At 41.8% G+C, this 18,962-nt stretch overlaps 1 protein-coding gene across 1 annotated transcript; it reads left to right on the forward strand.

Annotated features, from left to right (window-relative positions):
* The first annotated feature begins 242 nt into the window (after positions 1 to 242).
* On the forward strand, positions 243 to 5,165 carry dtd2 (D-aminoacyl-tRNA deacylase 2). The gene is made up of 3 exons (XM_061744416.1): positions 243 to 490; positions 1,459 to 1,528; positions 4,691 to 5,165. The coding sequence occupies exons 1-3, from the start codon at positions 380 to 382 to the stop codon at positions 5,002 to 5,004; spliced, it is 495 nt and encodes a 164-aa protein (XP_061600400.1). The 5' UTR covers positions 243 to 379; the 3' UTR covers positions 5,005 to 5,165.
* The last annotated feature ends 13,797 nt before the right edge of the window (positions 5,166 to 18,962 follow it).

Below are 18,962 nucleotides of genomic sequence, written 5' to 3' on the forward strand. Positions count from 1 at the left end.
TTACCATGGTAACAAGTAACAACTCCCGCTCCCAACAACAGGAAGTGCCGTGTGTCTCTACGTCCGAATTAATGCATACTACTGATATTTACTCAAAAGTGTGCCCAACTTAAGTATACTTTTTGAGTCCATACTGTTTAGTATCATTTCGGACGCACCGCATGTTTCCTCCAAATGCGGCGCCAGTTCAAAGGGAAGTAAACAGACGTCATGCGGACAGACATGCGCAGTGCGAAGTTGACGCTAGTGCGGAAGTGGGTTACAATTTAGTTTCGTTGTCATGCCGTAACTGTTTCCCGAACATAACAGTTCGTTGGGTTTTTTTTCTTAAAGTAGACGCAGGTTTTGTCCGCCTCCCCAGGTACCGGACCGGGTAGAGATGGCGGAGCAGAGCCAGGGCCCGGTGGCCCGGACGGTCCTGCAGCAGTGCCTTTCGGCGAGGCTGCAGGTGGAGCCGGGGGAGGGCGGCGCGGAGCCCCGCTTCGTGCAGGTCAGGGACCGCACGCTAAGCTGATTTATGGTCCCGCGTTACACCAACAACATCTGCGTCGGTGTAACGCGGAACCATAAATCAGGCTTTATTCCCAGGACGAGAATCACAGTCTTGCCGTATAAAACGCGTGTTATATCCGGTACCGGTCTGTATGAACCGAGCTAAATAAGTTTCAGATTTACCACACATTTAAAAATGTGTTCATTGTTTGTATGAATTAACTTGTTCAGCATCTTTTTGACATGTTCGGGTTCAACTACCTGCAGAAAAGCAAGCCTTTATCATTTACAGGACTGTCTCAGAAAATTAGAATATTGTGATTAAGTTTTTTTTTTTTTTTGTAATGCAATTTAAAAAAAAAAAAAAAAAAAAAAAAAATGTCATACATTCTGGATTCATTACAAATCAACTGAAATATTGCAAGCCTTTTATTATTTTAATATTGCTGATTATGGTTTACAGTTTAAGATTAAGATTCCCAGAATATTCTATTTTTTTGAGATAGGATATTTGAGTTTTCTTAAGCTGTAAGTCATGATCAGCAATGTTAAAATAATAAAAGGCTTGCAATATTTCAGTTGATTTGTAATGAATCCAGAATGTATGACATTTTTGCATTACAGAAAAAAAGGACTTTATCACAATATTCTAATTTTCTGAGACAGTCCTGTGTGTGTGTGTGTGTGTGTATGTATGTATGTGTGTATATATATATATATATATATATATATACATACATATACATATATGAGATAGACCTGTAGTAGAATCAAATGATAAAATGAAGGTTATTCTGAGACGTATCTGCCATTATAATTTCTATGAACATGTAGTTCCAGCCTGGAAGTACGGTATACTCCAATCTGTGTGCGTTTATTCATTAGATTTCTGTTTTTGTTCTGCTCAGTACGGTGAAAGTTTGTGTGCTGAAGTGTGATTCCTCTCTGCTGATCTCCTCCCCTCAGATCGACAGAGGGATGGTGATCTACGTCTGCTTCTTCAAAGGAGCAACAGAGGACATTCTCCCCAGGATGGGTAGGAGGAGCTTTCTTTCCTGGCCAGTCGCGTCTGTGGCTGCGTTTCCAGCATCAATAACCCTTTTAAAACCCTGAATATTAGCAATAACCTGGTTTTGCACGGCCATGTAAACACCAATAACCCCTTTGAATAACCCCAATTTGCTCATATTCGGGTTTTTAAAAACCTGAATATGAGCCCTGGGTTACTCCTTTTAAACCTGAATATTGGGTCATGTAAACACCAAACGGAATATCCCCATCAAACGGAACAAGAATTTGTTTTCTGCGCATGTTCTGTTCACAAGGAATCCTGGGGCCTCATTTATCAACCGTTCGTAGAAAACGTTCTAAATTCCGTCGTAGGAATGAAATTTAGAATGTATGTAAGTACAAAAAAATCCGAATTTATGAAATGTGCGGACACCGGTCGTACGCACATCAGTGATGATAAATCCCACCTGTTCTAAACTGCCGTGCTCGTGCACGGTTACCGTCATTTGCATTCAGAAACGCCTCCAAATGACCATATATGGAGCAACAACAGCTCCTGCTAGGAGGTTGTTTTTTTTTTCAAAGTTTATTGAACAAAATTCTGTAGGGTTTACAATAAAAGGCAAATGAAACGAAACAATCAATTATCTACAAATATTCAACATTTGGGGGGGTTGAGAGCAAAAAAAAAAAGATACATTTACTGACAAGCTATGGGAAGTGTATTAATAAAAATTAAGAAACATAGACATTGTTTCATATAAGCTGTTGGCAATATCGTTTTTTTCACACATCAGTTTAAGACACTCTAAGTACAGTTTACATTCATTTTTCAGATGTACAATGGATGGTTTGCTGTTATTCCATTTGTATTTATGTATGTTATATTTACCTAGTAAAATAATTATGTTGACCATGTTTGATATATTTCTTGGAAGATTATCCATATAAATTAAGATTTGGTTGGAGTCAAAAGCTCCTGCTTGGAGGTGCAAACACCAATAAAGCTGTTCTGCAGAATAAATGAGTGTTGCATTCCTGCAGGCCACCGGGCAACGACGGGCAACAGAGACATAGTTGCATCGCAGATTATTTGTGCATTGATTGAATGAAATCCTTTCATGTTCACGTAACTGAATTCATTATGTGATGGTGATTTTATTGTGATTTGAGTGCAATCTATAGCTCCAATTATGTTTGGGAATCCGGCGATGGCGTGAAATCCTTGTTTAATTTTGACTTGTTGGTGATGTGTGTATGATGGGAACTGGATGTAAGTTGGGCCAGAGAAATTATTGCATGATTCTGCTTAGTGTCTGCTGCGAAATGCCGCATATGTCTCCAAAAAATTTCCGTGGCCAAAAATCCCAGGGTGGACGGGAGCTGGATGTGACTGGGATGGCTTTGGTGCGTTTTGTCTCTCGCTCCAACATAGGTTGTAAATCACAGCATAGATCCATCAGAATGTTTTTGGGGAAGCGGTGAGAAGCCGCTCCGTGCTCTTAGTGCTGGGCGGTCTGACCAAAAATGTATATCATGGTATTTTTCAAAATTATATCGGTTTCACAGTATATCACGGTATTTTTTTTTTTCATGCACAACTGGGTGTTAACCACATTTTCTAATGATTTGGAAAGGAATTGCTGCAGTAAATTGGCTTAGAATGGCCTATTTTACTGTCATGAGAAGGAAATATTGTAGAAAAACATGAATGTCCACACTAGTATAAATACAGGTTTGCATGGCCTCACAACATGATGCCGTTTACAATGAGGTGGCAGCACTTATGATTCTAATAAAGTGAGAGAATCAGTCAGACAACACTTAAAGACTTTAAGTGTTGTCTGACTGATCTTTTACAAAATTACAAGGTAGAAAATATTTATTGAACATAAAAAACTGAACATTTTTTAATTTCCTAGCATTATTTTGTTTTGGTTCCACCTCCTGGTGAATGTTAGGTAAAATTCTTATGTGGTTACTTTTTGGTTGGCCAACGATTTATGTTTGTGGTGCAACCGGTACGGGAGCGGCCAGTTTATTTCCTTATATTACAACGCCGTTGTAATTGTTCGGTTTTTTTCCCACTTATTCCACCGAACACTGAAAGTGTTTTTTTGTCATTTTTGGCCGAACAATTTCAGTTACCGAACAATCGGTGCACACTACTGCTAAACAGTCCCTTCACAAACAGTGTCCAGCGGCGCTACGTTCCGCCGCGCGGCGTTCCCAACGTTGTGTACGCTACTGTACATACTCACCGGTATTACGGTATATGAAAAATTCATATCATAAGAAAAATAAAAACCGGTATTCGGTATGAACCGGTATACTGCCCAGCACTACGTGCTCTAACTGAACAGATCAGCTCTTTGAAAACGCGCTCTCTGCGGAGCGCACGGTTCTCCAAATCCTCCTCCAGTGCAAGATAAGCCATGGTACTTGTATTTTCTTTTCAGGTCGTCCTGCCACAGCTGTCTTTTATAGCTTGTCACACCAATTATTCAAAATGTCTAAATTACTAATGGAGAATTTGTATTAATTGGAGGAGACGGGGGACATGTGTGAAGTCTGAGATCGCTGAACTGTGACTCTTTTACTGGGTTCTATTTGTAGTTTCACTGTTCTACCCCTAGGTTTTGTGTGTACGCATGGTCAGAGTTGTGCTTACATTTATTCGTGTTCCTGCGCACAGGTACAAGTTGATAAATTCCATACTTTGCGTGGGAATGTTCTTATGCACACATTACGCACACATCTGTGCGTACGAACGGTTGATAAATGAGGCCCCAGGTCTTTTGAGTCCAGGAAGTTCTTATAAACACGGAGAAACCAAGACCAGGAGGAGACTAATCACTTCATAAATGTAATGAAGGATATGAACATTTCTGCATTTGTAGACGGTAGAAAGTACCGGGATAGAAGATTTACAAGAAGGTGAGAGAAAAGTTGCGAAGCAGCATTTGTTTTGAATTTGGATACAGGAAGAAGAAGCGGAAATGATGGTAATTGCGTCATGATGTTCTCCGTGCGTCGCTGGTTTGATCCAGATATCCCAAATGATTAATTACCATGGAAACGGAATGTTCCGAATGTTTCAGTAACCAGAATATTAGCAATAACCCGAATTTTGACTGCATGTAAAGGTAGTCTGCGTGTCCTCTGATGGTGATTGTCCTCCGTCCAGTGTCCACGCTGCTGAACCTGCGTCTGTGCGAGTCGTCCCAGGGGAAGATGGTGTCGGTGCTGGAGCTCCCCGGCAGCGTCCTGGTCGTCCCTCAGGCCACGCTCGGGGGCAAGGCCAAGGGCCGGGGCATGCAGTACCACGGGAACATCGGCAAGGAGGACGGGCAGCGTCTCTACGCCGCCTTCGTGTCCCGGTGTGAGCAGGAGCTGAGGGCCGCCGGCTCGGAGCTGCCGCTGGAACACGGGACCTACGGAAACAGACAAGTGCTGAAGCTGGACACCAACGGACCCTACACCCACCTGATGGAGTTCTGATGGAGTTCTGATGCTGATGGAGTTCTGATGGAGTTCTGATGGAGTTCTGATGCTGCTGCTCTCACTGACCTTATTGTGCTTGTCTCCTTTCTTTTATATTGGCCACGGTTACATGATGTTTTTTAATTCTGAAATAAATAATTCCAAATTAAACTATTTTCCTTCGAGTTTACATGGAATTATCCAAATATATTCTGAATTGAGGTTTACATCGAAAACACGTTTGATGGTCTTTCTCCGATTCCTCTCCAGGTCTGGGGGTTGGGAAGGTTCTGATTGGATAGGGGGGGGACCGGAAGTTAAACTACCGGAAGAAAAACTAACTTAGCCGCTACAACTTTGAAAAGCTCACCATTTTGATGTTTCCTGTTTCCATCAGTTCTTTTAATGATTTCTATTTATTAAATAAATGGTCTCTGCTCTTGACCAGCGTTTACTGCTGCTGCATCTTGAAACTTTGTTTGGAAAACCAGCCCAGCGCGGAATATAAGATCATGGAGACAGACGGGCAGAAAGAAAGACCAGAATTAATTTAAAGAGGAATGAGTGGATACATGATCTGGAATTATTCTATTAGGATTTAAAATCAGAATAAACCAGCCACTTACTTCTGAATTAAGGTTAATTTGGAATGGCCATTTTCATTCGGAATTAGGTGTTTACATGGTCATTTTTAATAATTTTTTTCTTTTTATTGAAATTTTCACAATGTAAAAAAAAAGGTGAAATGCTGCATGTCAATTACAAATATTTTGAGTAGGCATGGGCATGTTGATCATAGCATACACCAGTGTACAAAATATAAAAAACAATTAAACAGTATGAAAAAATATAAAATAGTAACAAAAACAAACTTCAGACCAAACTAATCCCTCCCATGTCACTGCCAGATTACTAATCACAATATGAGGTCATTCTAACATCAAATGCCTGCACTAGGAATACAAAAGAAATATGAAGTATAGTTCACAGGGTCTGGAATGCTTCAAGAAAAGGTCCCCACACTTTCTGGAACTTATTTGATTGCTGAAGCGAGTATCTAATTTTCTCCAGTTTTAAGCAGGACATGATGTCTTCCAGCCATTGTGCACGAGTAGGAGGGAAGGGATCCTTCCACCTGAACAGAATTGCCCGACGAGCCAAAAGGGAGGCAAAAGACAAAGTATGCCCCTGTGCAGTGGTTAACTTCCTTCCTCCCTCCATGACCCCAAACAGGGCAGTCAGTGGGTTTGGTTCTAATCTGATTTTAAGCACCAGAGAGAGAGTATGAAAGACTTCCATCCAGTACTTATTTAGACATGGGCAGGACCAGTACATGTGGATGAGAGAGGCTTCTGCTACTTTACATCTTACACAGTATGGACTAATATCCGGGTACATGGAGGATAACTTTGCTTTAGAAATATGAGCCCTGTGTACCAACTGAATTAAGCAGTGACGTGCGCACAGGGAGGTTGTATTAACCAGTTTAAGTATGGACTCCCAGGTATCCTCTGATAAGGGAAGCCCTAAGTCCTGCTCCCATGCTGCTTTGAGTTTATCTGTAGGGGCACTCCTAAGATCCAGCAACATGCCATAGAAAGACGAAATGAGCCCCTTTTTGAATGGGTCTGTGGCAAGAACTTTGTCAACTGTGGTCAAGCCTATCGATGCACCAGGGCTGGGTGTCTGGGAAAGAACAAAATGTCTAGCCTGAAGATACCTAAAGAAATGTGATTTTGGAAGGCTGAATTTACTACTTAACTGCTCAAAAGATGCCACGGTGCCATCTATGAACATATCTCTAAAACGAATCATACCCCTCCTATGCCATTCCTGGCAGGTGGGGTCCTCAAGGGATGGTTTGAAAAAGTGATTTGATGCAATGGGGCTAAGAAGAGAGAAGCTGTGAAAGCCAAAAAACTTCCTAAATTGGGCCCAAATTCTAAGGGAATGTTTAACCACTGGGTTTTTGATTGATTTAAGTGAAGGAAGTGGAAGTGAGGAGCCGAGTAGGGCAGGAATTGACAGGTCATCAGTTGGATGTAACTCCATCGCCAGCCAGTCAGGGCGGTCAGCGCCGTCGCAGTAGAAGGACCAGAATGCAAGGCAGCGCAGGTTAGCAGCCCAATAATAATAACGAAAGTTTGGGAGGGCCAGACCACCTGCAGACTTTATTTTTTGAAGGTGAGTCTTGTTCAAACGTGGCCGTTTACCCCGCCATAGGTATGAAGATATAACTGAGTCAAGGGACTGAAAAAAAGAACCAGGAATAAAGAGTGGTAAGGTCTGGAAAAGGTACAAAAATGTAGGTAAAATGGTCATTTTAACTGAATTGATGCGACCCACAAGAGACATTGACAGGGGTGACCATTGTGTAAGGATTTGTTTGGTCTCATTTAACAATGAGATAAGATTCTCTTGGAGCAGGTCTTTGTGTTTCCTTGTCACAGATATGCCTAAATAGGAGAATTTGTCATTTACGATTTTAAAGGGAAAATTGGAAAGGTCTAAAGCATGCGATTCGAGATTGGTAGGGAAAAGCTCACTTTTGCTGAGATTCAGTTTATAGCCTGAGAGTTTCCCAAACTGACTGAGAAGTGACAGCGCAGGGGGTAATGAGGCCAGAGGGTGAGAGATGAAAAGCAAGAGGTCATCGGCATAAAGCGAGACCTTATGTTCCCTGCCACCTCTCCAGATACCGGACACATCCTCACAAGATCGGAGCGCTGTGGCAAGCGGCTCGATAGCCATGTCAAAAAGCATGGGACTAAGGGGGCACCCCTGACGGGTTCCACGATGCAGATTAAATGGTTTTGACCGTTGAGAGTTAGTACGAATTGAGGCTGTTGGGTACAAATAGAGAAGTTTAATCCACAGAGCAAAGTTCGGACCAAAACCAAACCTGTCCAGCACAGCAAAGAGATAATCTCATTCGACGCGGTCGAATGCTTTCTGGGCATCCAGAGAGACAACGCATTCAGGGATAGCCTCAGAGGCAGAGTAGATAATATTGAACAGTCGCCTTGTGTTGAAGTAAGACTGCCTACCTTTAATGAAGCCAGTTTGGTCTTCAGATATAATTGTGGGGAGGGCATTCTCCAGCCTATGTGCTAGGACTTTAGCTAGGATTTTAGCATCTGTGTTTAAGAGGGAGATGGGCCTGTAGGAGGCGCATTCAGTAGGATCCTTCCCTTTTTTAGCTATGAGGGTGATACAGGCCTCTGAAAAAGAAGGAGGGAGGGAACCGTGGCTGAAGGATTCTGAAAGAACTGTAGATAGCAATGGGGAAAGCAGAGTAGAAAATTTCTTTAGAAATTCCGCCGGGAAGCCATCAGGGCCAGGACATTTACCCGACTGCAGTGAGGAAATGGCTCGAGTTATCTCCATCAGGGATATCGGTTCTTCTAATGTCTTCCTTAGATCTGGTGAAAGACTGGGAATACTAAGACTATTTAAAAAGTCTGCAATCTCATCTCGATCAGTCTGAGATTCCGAGGTGTATAGCTGGGTATAAAAGTCCTTGAATGCTTCATTTATGAGTAAGTGATCTGTAGTTACATTTGGTAATCGAATCTTAGAAATATTTTGTTTAGCCTTAGAGCCTTTAAGTTGGTTGGCTAATAATTTGTCAGATTTGTCTCCATAAACATAAAACCTGGTTTTACTTTTCAGAAGTGACTGTTCAATTGGGTGAGTGGTAAGCAGGTCAAATTTAGTTTTAAGTTCTAGCCGCTTTTTGTAAAGATCTGGGGATTTAGTCAGAGAATATTCTTCATCGACCTCTTTGATTTGGCGGGCAAGGTCTGATCGCTCCCTATAAGATTTTTGCCTCACCCTAGCAGTGTAGGATATAATCTGTCCCCGGAGATAAGCCTTGAGGGAATCCCAGACAGTTAGACTAGACATTCCTGGAGTCATATTCGTGGATAGGAAAAAGGCTATTTCCGTTTCCATTGATTTAACAAAATTTCTGTCCGACAGCAGAGTTGAATTGAATCGCCACTGTCTGTCTCTCTGAGGTAGGTCAGGAAGGGACATGGTTAGGACCACAGGAGCGTGGTCGGAAATGACAATGCTCTGATAAGCACAGGAATGAACCAGGGGAATCAGTTGATTATCAATAAAAAAATAATCAATCCTCGAGTATGTGTGGTGCACTTGTGAGAAAAAGGAGTATTCTCTATCACATGGATGTTAAGAACGCCACACATCACAAACACCGTAGTCAGAAAGGAACGCCTGAATAAGACGGGCTGACTTACTTGCTGTGCCGGGGTTGGTAGAGGATCGGTCTAGGACTGGGTCGAGCCAGCAATTAAAATCACCACCAAGTATGAGAGAATATGTATTAAGGTCAGGGAGCAGTGAAAACAGTCGTTCAAAAAAGACTGCATCATCTGAATTAGGGGCATAAACGTTCACAAGTACGACCAATGTATTGAATAATTTCCCAGAAACGATCACGTAGCGACCAAACTTGTCAGAAATCACATTGTGCTGCTCAAATGAAACATCCTGACTGATCAGAACTGAAACTCCTCGGGCCTTAGCTTGAAAGGAGGAGTGAAATCCCTGCCCTATTATCAGAACTGCGAATATGAGTTTCTTGTAGAAAGGCTATTTCTGTTTTAAGATGTTTTAGATGTGAGAAGACCCTTTTCCTTTTAACAGGGTGATTCAGACCCTTAACATTCCAGCTCACCAGCTTCAAGTATCTATTCATAATATCTAAGAAGAAAAATTAGGAGGTGAGCACAATGACCTAGGCAAAAAAAAAGAAAACGGAAAGGAGGTTGAATGTGACCCACATTAAGTAAAGAGATGAAAAGAGTTAATGCAAAGTTTCTGGCAGTGACATATCCCCCCGACCCACCCACCCCAACTAAGACAGCTGCTATAGAAAAATTAAAAAAAAGCAGCAAGCTCTTCAAAACAAACAAAGTGCAATAACGCATCTTCCTGTCCTACACACTAATAGCTTTTGCTCCCGTATCATGGGTATATACATATTAGCACCTTAAAACGTGTAGATATAAATAAAAAAAAGAAATACCCTCTCAAATCTTGACCTGGAAGTCCCGATATGAGCCCAGAAATATTTGTACAAAAATATAAAATATAAAACCTCCGACTTAAGCAGCGTAAAAGTAAGGTTAACAGCTTACAATTATTACAAAACTTATAGATAAATCGGAAAAGCTTTTATTTTTTCGTTTTTTTTCTCTCCCTCTCCACCACTTATTTTTTCCCCTTTTTCCCCCTCCCCTCAAATAGCCAAACAGAACTGCAAATTAATAACATTTGCAAAGGGGCAGTCAAACTAACAACAGAGAAAAGAATGTTCTAAACACACTAACCCCGAAAAGATTTCAGGCAAAAAAAAAAAAGACTGAAAAAACAGTTGTCGCGGGTACTCACCCTCCCCTCAGGAATAATATAATGACTCGCGTAAAAAAAAAGAGAGAGAAAAAAAGTCAGTCAGTGAGCGCCAGTGAACCACACCGGGCTGCAGGGCGGGTTACGGCGGGTTACGGCGGGTTTGAAGATTTGCTGCGACTCGTGATGAATTTGCGCGCCTCATCCACGGAGCCGATCCACTTCCTGGCCCCCCCGGACACCGTGAGCCGGAGCCGGGCGGGGAAGAGCAGAGCCGGCTTCAGACCCAGGTGATAGAGCTCCGACATAACTCCGCTGTATTCCGCTCGTTGGCTGGCAACTTCGGGGCTGTAATCCTCCACGACTCGGATCGGGTGGCCGTGATATTCCAGCTTCCCTCTCCGCCGCGCTTCCCTCACGAGGAGATCCTTGGTCTGGTACCGGTGCAGGCGGAGGATGACGGGACGCGGTCTCTGTCCCGGGGCCGGCTTGGCGGCGAGAGAGCGGTGCGCTCTGTCTATTTCTGGCGGTGACGGCAGCGTATCATTCCCGAACACCTCACACAGCAGCTTGGAGAAGAAAGCCGCAGGAGACCCGCTCTCGGTCGACTCCGGTAAACCCAGGATACGGATGTTCTGCCTCCTGCTACGGCTTTCCAAATCTACGACCTTAGCCTTTAGCCGAGCATTATCATCCCGTAAAGTCGAGCAGATGCCTTCAAGGTCCGTAACTCGCTGGCTGAGGTCTTCTGTGGCGAGTTCAAGGGACGAAACACGTTGGCCACGGTCCTCGACCGCGAGCCGCGTTTGGTCGAGTTTGGAGTCGAGCTGACTGAAAGTATTTTTGAACTCGGCGGCCAGGGCAGCTCGGTGTTCCTCCAGCAGCGTGGTAATGGCAGCCAGGGTTAAGACAGCGCCAGCATCGTCCTTTTTGCCCGACTTGCCGCTCTTCGAAGCCATCTCGGAGGTAAGTGGGCTCGTTCGAGACAAAAAAAAAGAAAAACAGCAACAGGGAATCCTTTTTAAAGGGATTGTGACATGAAAAACGAATTTTTCTTGATTTTTTGTGTTTTGTTTGGTGTCTTGACATCAATTACACCCAAAAAACAACAAACTTTTAACATTCAGTGTATTGTGTGCTTTCTGGGATTTTCCGCATAACTATGCAAAAACGGCGCATGTGGTTTGGTGGCGGATCGTTACGTAACGGCCCGCTAAATCACCGCCCCCTCCACCCAGCTCCCTGCCTCCTCTCCTCTCCAGTGCACCATAAAGGCTGATTTATGGTTCCGCGTTACACCGACGCAGAGCCTACGGCGTAAGGTTACGCGGCGACGCGCACCATACGCTGAACCCTACGGCGTAGGCTCTGCGTCGATTTAACGCGGAACCATAAATGAGGCTTAACAAGGAGCTGTTTAGAGCCTCTTTTGTTCTAATCACCGGAGGAAAACTGCTAAGAAGACCCGCGGCCACTGACTGGACTTAAGATAAGGGGACAGTGCTGCTTGCATGCCTTTATTTTTATGATTGTTTGCTGTGGTTCGCCCTCCTGCTTTTCCGTGCATGCTTCGCCTGTCGCTCTCGGCAACTCTCCGACGCCGCTGTGAGCGTATGGCTGGAGGAGGAGGAGGTTTGGAGGAGGAGCGGAGCAATGATTGACAGGAAAGGGGGGAAAGGAAGCATTTTTCACGGCGCAAAAAAACACTGTAATAAAAAGCCAGGAAAAGAGTACTAGAGTGAAGTTTTTCTTGTTACACTCTTTTAGACACATTTGAGGGATGTTGGCCAAGACTTTTAATAGTGTTAAAAGCATGTTAAAAATGATGTCACAATACCTTTAAAGGAAAAAGTTTGAAAGTTTGAGGGCTTGGTGGTTTAAAAAGTTTGGCACTCACGGGAGCACTCGCGAAACACGTCTACTCCATCTGCTCACCAACCGGAAGCCTCAATTTTTAATAATTTTAAATCAGATTTAATTTTAATTCTGAATGAAAGAGGAATTAAAGTTCCCATGTAAACGCACTCATTGTCTCAGTGACGTTATTGTGTTTGTTTGGTTTCTTTTATATTGTGTTTCTGTTCCAGCTTTTCTTCTTCATGTTTATGTAATAATTGCTCGGTGGTTCATGTTCTGGGTCTCTGGAAAGATCCTAGAGACAACATCTGTTGTATTAGACGCTATATAAATAAAATTGAATTAATTGTTATACAGTGTTCAGGTCTTTAGATCCGTCTGTTAAAGTAGTTGAACAACGATGACGGTGTCATCTTCTCTCTACACCAGGGGTAGGCAATTCCGGTCCTCGAGGGCCGGTGTCCTGCATGTTTTAGATGTTTCCCTGCTTTAACACACCTGATTCTAATTAATCATCGTCATCAGCTTGTCATCCAGGGCTGCACAATTCTGTTAATGACACAGGTACTTTTATCACGGTGTGTTAAAGCAGGGTAACATCTAAGACATGCAGGACACCGGCCCTCGAGGACCGGAATTGCCTACCCCTGCTCTACACAGTAAAAGCTTTAGGTGACAGGATGAACACGTGAACATCCCATAATGACGCAGGTTGTTGCACACGCTCGCATTCATTTGTCATTTTCAGTTCATTTTTCTAAATTGTCCACAAAATGAAAAAATGTTTTCAAAAATGGTGGAAAACAAAACCAGATATTCAGCTTTATTTGTTTCCTGTTTTCTGATGGAACAGATCTACCAGAGACAATCATCTTTATGTTCATATTCTGGATCTTCTGGAAGTAATCGTGTGTGAAACCTCTTCCACTTACCATAAACACATGTATAAAATGGCTATTGTCATTAATAGATTAATTATGTCATTTTAAAATCTTTTTTTAATGTTAATTTTGAAATAGAGAAATAAATAACTGAAAGTAAAACTCATTTAGCACTTTTTTTTTTTCTTATACATTTATAAAGGTCTTTCCTTTCCACATGTTTTCTTTTTGCCTGCTGCAAAATCCCATTTCCTGCATCTGTCTCGTTCTCTCCAGCCTCCCCCCGTGGCCCCTGTGGCCCCCGTGGCCCCTGCAGTGTTGTGCAGGTTCCTACTTCTCTTGAACTAGTTCAAAGTTCAGTTTAAAAATGAATAATTCACGTTCATAGTTCACCATTTTCATTTTGAACTAGTTCAAATTCAGTTCATTTCAATATTTTTAGGTGAGAAGTACAAATGAAACACCTCCCTATCCTAAAACTGTTCACTGTTTACAATCATGTCCTAGTGGCTTTTCAACTTTCCTCAGAGGCTGTAAATCTCCAACAATGTAGTCCATTATCAGTGTTTCTACCTGTTGCAGGGAAATCAACCCCCTGAAGGAGCAGCAGTGACTGGGGTCGTTTGGGGCTGTTGGGTCTTCTTGCTCTTTCTGGGAACTGTGTTTGATTGTCAAAGACTTGCAAATATTTTCTCCCACTGGACGGATGCTTTAACTCAACATGACGTTTACAATTTGAAGTTGATGAGGCAGAAGTTCAGACTTGTTTTCTCAGAGCAGGTGGACACAATTTGCACAGAAAGGTTACATTTTTACAGTCGGACTCTTTAGGAGACGATGTGTAAAATTCCTGCAGATAATGATAAGGATCATCATCTGACGACTCGCTGACGCTGCATCTGCAACGTCTCTCTCTTCACTGGTCATGTAAAGCCTGCACTGGGCTCGGGCCCCTGTAAACCCCTGTAGACCTCTGTAGGCCCCTGTAGGCCCCTGTAGGGCCCTGTAGGCCCCTGTAGGTCCATGTGGGCCCCTATAGGGCCCTGTAGACCCCTGTAGGTCCCTGTATGCCCCTGTAGGTCCCTGTGTCCCCGTGGGAAAACAGGTTAAACCATGAAAACCACATCCTTGAATCCAACAAAGCTCTCTGATTGGCCAGGGAGCTGACTTGCATCGTTTAACCTGCTTTTCAATGCTCAGGGCCCAAAGTAACTAATAGGGCTTGGTCGCCAAGTTGCATTCTGGGACGCGGCGGCCATGTTGGCAGCCTCGTGAATGTAAACAAACAGCACTGTGCTAGCACCAAGTGAAAAAAAGTTAAAATACCGGAAAGGAACTGGAATTTACCGGGATACCTTAAACAAGGAAGCCGGGGAACTGTATATGGAGAAAATAATGATTATTAAAAGTTTGGATCCATATGAAGTCCCTACTAAAGAGTGGAGTGAGTGGTTGTCGAGAATAAAGTTGAAGTACAATTTCAAGAAAAAAGTGGAAATGTTGAGGAGAAAGTCAACATTTCGTGAATAAAGTTGAAATGTTGAGAAAAAAGGCGAAATTTTGACTTTATTCTTGAAATTGTATTTCAACATTATTCTCTACATTTCAACTTTTTTTTCAAAATTGTAATTCAACATTAATCTCCACATTTCAACTTTTTTCTCAACATTTCGACTTTTTTCTTTAAATGCACAATAAAAAAAAATATTCCCCTCTCAAATATTTTTTCTCCTGCCTGGCCCTAATACTCTAATACTAATACCTAATACTTGTAAGACACACACACGCACAGATGGAAATATCTCTTTACTACTGATAACAAACATAAAAAACAGAAGCAAAATATCTTTTGTTTCTTATAACTCAATTACAAGCAACAGAAAAACGAAATGGCACAAATTTACAGAGTAAATGTCCGGTAAATGTGCTACTGGATAGCATTTTGTTAATAGGTTGAAGTGTGATCAGTGTAAATGTGGAATTGATAAACACAGAAACGTGCAGCGCTATATTTTAACAATTTGACTCAAACCTGAATTGAATTAGATGCATATTTTTGAATGCCATGAACACATGGAAAACAAATTATTATCCAGCAATTCACTTTAAAGAGCATATTGCAGGTTGGAGACCCCTGTGAATCAATGTGTAGGAAAATAATGTAGGAACTGAATTTTCATTGAAATACGCATAAATATATACTACAGTGACCTCCAGAGTTGTTTTTGTGAGAGTATTTTACTTCCGCATCTGAAAAAGTTGAACCGGAAGTGACGTGACATCAGGGAGCGCGGTGAATTCAACAATAGGAAAAATAATGGATCTTAATGTTAGTTGTGACACTGAAGAGGTTGTGAATGTGTATTCACACCAATATGACAGGCCACAGCCTTATAATTACGAACCCGTTAGGGCCCCCACGTTCTTTTGATTGACAGCTTAAACTCGCTTTTTAAAAGGCTGATTTATGGGTCCGCGTTACACCAACGCAGACCCTACGGCGTAGGTTACGCGGCGACGCACAGAACGCTGCGTGCGCCGCGTACCCTACACCGTAGGCTACGCCGTCGATTTTACGCGGAACCATAAATCCGCCTTTATTCACTGCAGCACCCGCCCGTGCTCCTGAAAGAAACTCCGAAAATAACTCCTTAAAAACGGGTGAGTACTTGTAATCTGTCTACGTTTGTACTTTCTAAACAGAAAACAGGCTTATTATCTTCTCTTTTTTCTAATTAAAAGCATCCGAAATAGCTGGGTATTTTTAAAACCGAATATTTCCCCGTATTTCCCCCCCTTCGTTTATAAAAAATGAGTATCCACATTACATCGTTGTTAAAAAAAAAAAAACCTTCCACACATAAACGAAGATCTGCGTTTTCGACCACATTTATAAGCATTCCAAACCTGTAGATCATCTGGTCATCCGGCCTCCGGGCCGCCTCTGCGGCGCAGCTCCCCGGGAGCGGCGCCTCATTCTCGGGGAACGAGCTGGAGTCCCCCCGGTGTCCGCCGCGGAGCTGCCGCGTTAATCGCCGCAGCCCTGCTGCAGCCCTGCTGCAGCCCTGCTGCGCGTCGCCGCGTACCCTACGGCGTAGGCTCCGCGTCGGTGTAACGGTGTCAAGAGCAGAGACCATTTATTTAATAAATAGCTTGGAGGACAGATGGTGGATCATCTGCAGTTCTGGATCGCACGTTAGACGTCAGACTCAGAGCAGATTTGTTGTTGTTTTGGAGCATAATGTGACGTTGGAAAACGCAGAACTGCTCTCTGTCTCTGTCTACACGCATGTACATAAACGGAGTTTTCAAAAATCTTCACTTTGCCCAGAGTTTTTTTAAACATTCGTTTATTTGCGTTTTCATGTGGATGACAGGTCCACACGTAGGAAAATATCTTCGGTTTAGCAGATACCCGGCTACGTGTGTACGGGGTCTGCACAGTCAGATGGGGCAGAGCTGTGGAGACGTCTCCCTGGTGTGACGTCATATGACGCGGTGTTCGAAAAAAAAAGCGTTTGTACGAGCTTGGCTAAAATCAGCCACTTTTTCCTCTGAATACGTGCCCTTATGTCTTGTAAAATATATTAAATCCTACATTAACTTCTCACATAGTCATTTTCACATAAGGTCAGGTATCATTTTTGAAAAAATTCTAACCTGCAATATGCTCTTTAATACAAAATAACAAAATGAACTGAATAAAATAAGTATCTTTCTTAAACAGAAACCTGTCCTGCTTAACTTAAAATTGTATAAATTAATATAAAACAATAGAAAGAAAGCAGAACATCCATTCTGTAATAGTGCACATTTTTAGTGCAATAACAAAAGTGCAAACAGAAAGTCTGTAGAAAACTTGTAAACATATTTGTGCCTTAAAGGCCACGACTGTAGCTACAGTTGTAGTAAAACAGAAAAGAATTCCTTCTGCAAAAAGGATGAAGAAACACTGGATCATTTGTTTTATCAATGTCCTTTGTCTCATTGTTTCCGGACAGACATACACAATTGGATAACTCTTAAAATGAATGATGTTCCACCTTTTGAATTAAGCCATATTATTTTCTTCATGGATGATTTGGAATTTTCTGTTTCTGATATTATTAATATAATTTTGTTAGTGGGTAAGAACCATATTCATTGTGCCAAATGGAGAAATTGTAAACCCTCCTTCCGGGGTTTTATTAACCATTTTAAGATTTTTTTCACATCTCTCAAAAGAGTAGAAAACAAAAATGCAAGTAAAATAAGTCTAGACATTGCTCGTTATTTGTTATTGTAATTTAATAATTCCTCTCCTTTTCTATGTTCCATTATGTGAATTTAAATGCTTAATTTATTTTGTTATTCATATGCACCTTTTAATTCTTAGAGCGCCTTGTTTTTTGTTTTTTGTATTCCTTACAAGAATCCCCCTTTTTTATTTTTATTTTTATTAAACTTTCTTTTCATATTGCATTTAAATTGATATTTGTCCATTATCCTATTTGAGAGTTTGTATATTTTCAATTTTTGTTTTTGTTCAAGTTTTGTTTAAAAAAAAAAAGAAAAAGTAAAAACAGAAAAGAATAACTTACTTACCAACATCTCAATGCCATTTTCCATTGGCATTTTCTGACTATTTTCTGACTCTCACAGTAAAACGGGACAAAGTGTGTCCCTTTTCAGCTCAATACGGGTGTGATGCCCCTATATAGATTACTCCTAATATGGAGGATCATGCAAGCTAACATTCCAGGTAGTCCTGAAACTGGAGAACCTGCTCATTGAGGGTTGATTGCCTGCTTGTGCTCATTGGATTCACCTGGGCCCGGTGTCTCCACCCCTGGGTATATAAGCAGCCTGCACCTCAGTCTAAAAAGATCTCTAGGAGAGAACACCTTCCCTCAGCTCTCCATGTCTTTGTTTGTGTTCTAGTTCTTCTGTATTCTTTCCATCCACACACCCTGCACTACACTATGTTTCACTCATCCATCACTCACACACACTACTGACTTACTGACTCCACACTCCATAGGATCCTTATGGCTGTTTCTGTTGGTTATGGTACCTCAGTTGTTTGTTTTTCGGTAAGCTTAATAAATATTATTTGTTTCACTTCCGTCTCTTGTCCCCTATTTTGCCATGACTTAGAGCCGGTCATGACAACGGGACTTTAGTTTACAGGACTGTCTCAGAAAATTTGAATATTGTGATAAAGTTCTTTATTTTCTGTAATGCAATTTAAAAAAAAAAAAAAAAAAAAAAAAAGTCATACATTCTGGATTCATTACAAATCAACTGAAATATTGCAAGCCTTTTATTATTTTAATATTGCTGATTATGGTTTACAGTTTAAGATTAAGATTCCCAGAATATTCTAATTTTTTGAGATAGGATATGAAAGATATATGTTCTTCTGTCTGGTGAATCAAGAAAGACTAGTGGAAAGAATTACAGGTTAATTCAACTTTTAATCATGTCAAGCACAAGGTTTTACCGGTCGGAGGTACAGTTGTCTCCGGCCGGGGTACACTTCTTTCAGACCGCGTGAGTCGGAGAGAAATGCACAACGTTTTCATGAGTCCAGTTGACTTTATACTCTAAAAGGGAGGTGTTCTTTGCAAGTGAATTTCATTGGTGGAGGGAAAGGAAAAGACCCCCAAACGTGTCACTTCTATCTCTACATTTCCTTTACTGTCTGTCTCCCATCTGAGGTGTCAAACCAGACCGCAGACCAGACCCCCCAATGCTAAACATCTGTTTCTGCCCATTGTCTTCTCTCAACAAATTGTATGTGTATTGCTAATTAATTTAATTGGAAGAGCCAGCTTCAAGGAAAGTTACCTTAAGGTGTCGCCTTTTTCCCCCGTTTCCTCT

This window comes from Cololabis saira, chromosome 16 (assembly GCF_033807715.1).
Source record: "Cololabis saira isolate AMF1-May2022 chromosome 16, fColSai1.1, whole genome shotgun sequence".
NCBI lineage: Eukaryota > Metazoa > Chordata > Actinopteri > Beloniformes > Belonidae > Cololabis > Cololabis saira.

Coding starts and splice junctions, on each gene's coding strand:
- dtd2 (XM_061744416.1), top strand. CDS start 380: ATGGCGGAGCAGAGCCAGGGCCCGGTGGCCCGGACGGTCCTGCAGCAG. Junction 491..1,458: donor CGGAGCCCCGCTTCGTGCAG/GTCAGGGACCGC, acceptor TCCTCCCCTCAG/ATCGACAGAGGGATGGTGAT. Junction 1,529..4,690: donor GGACATTCTCCCCAGGATGG/GTAGGAGGAGCT, acceptor TCCTCCGTCCAG/TGTCCACGCTGCTGAACCTG.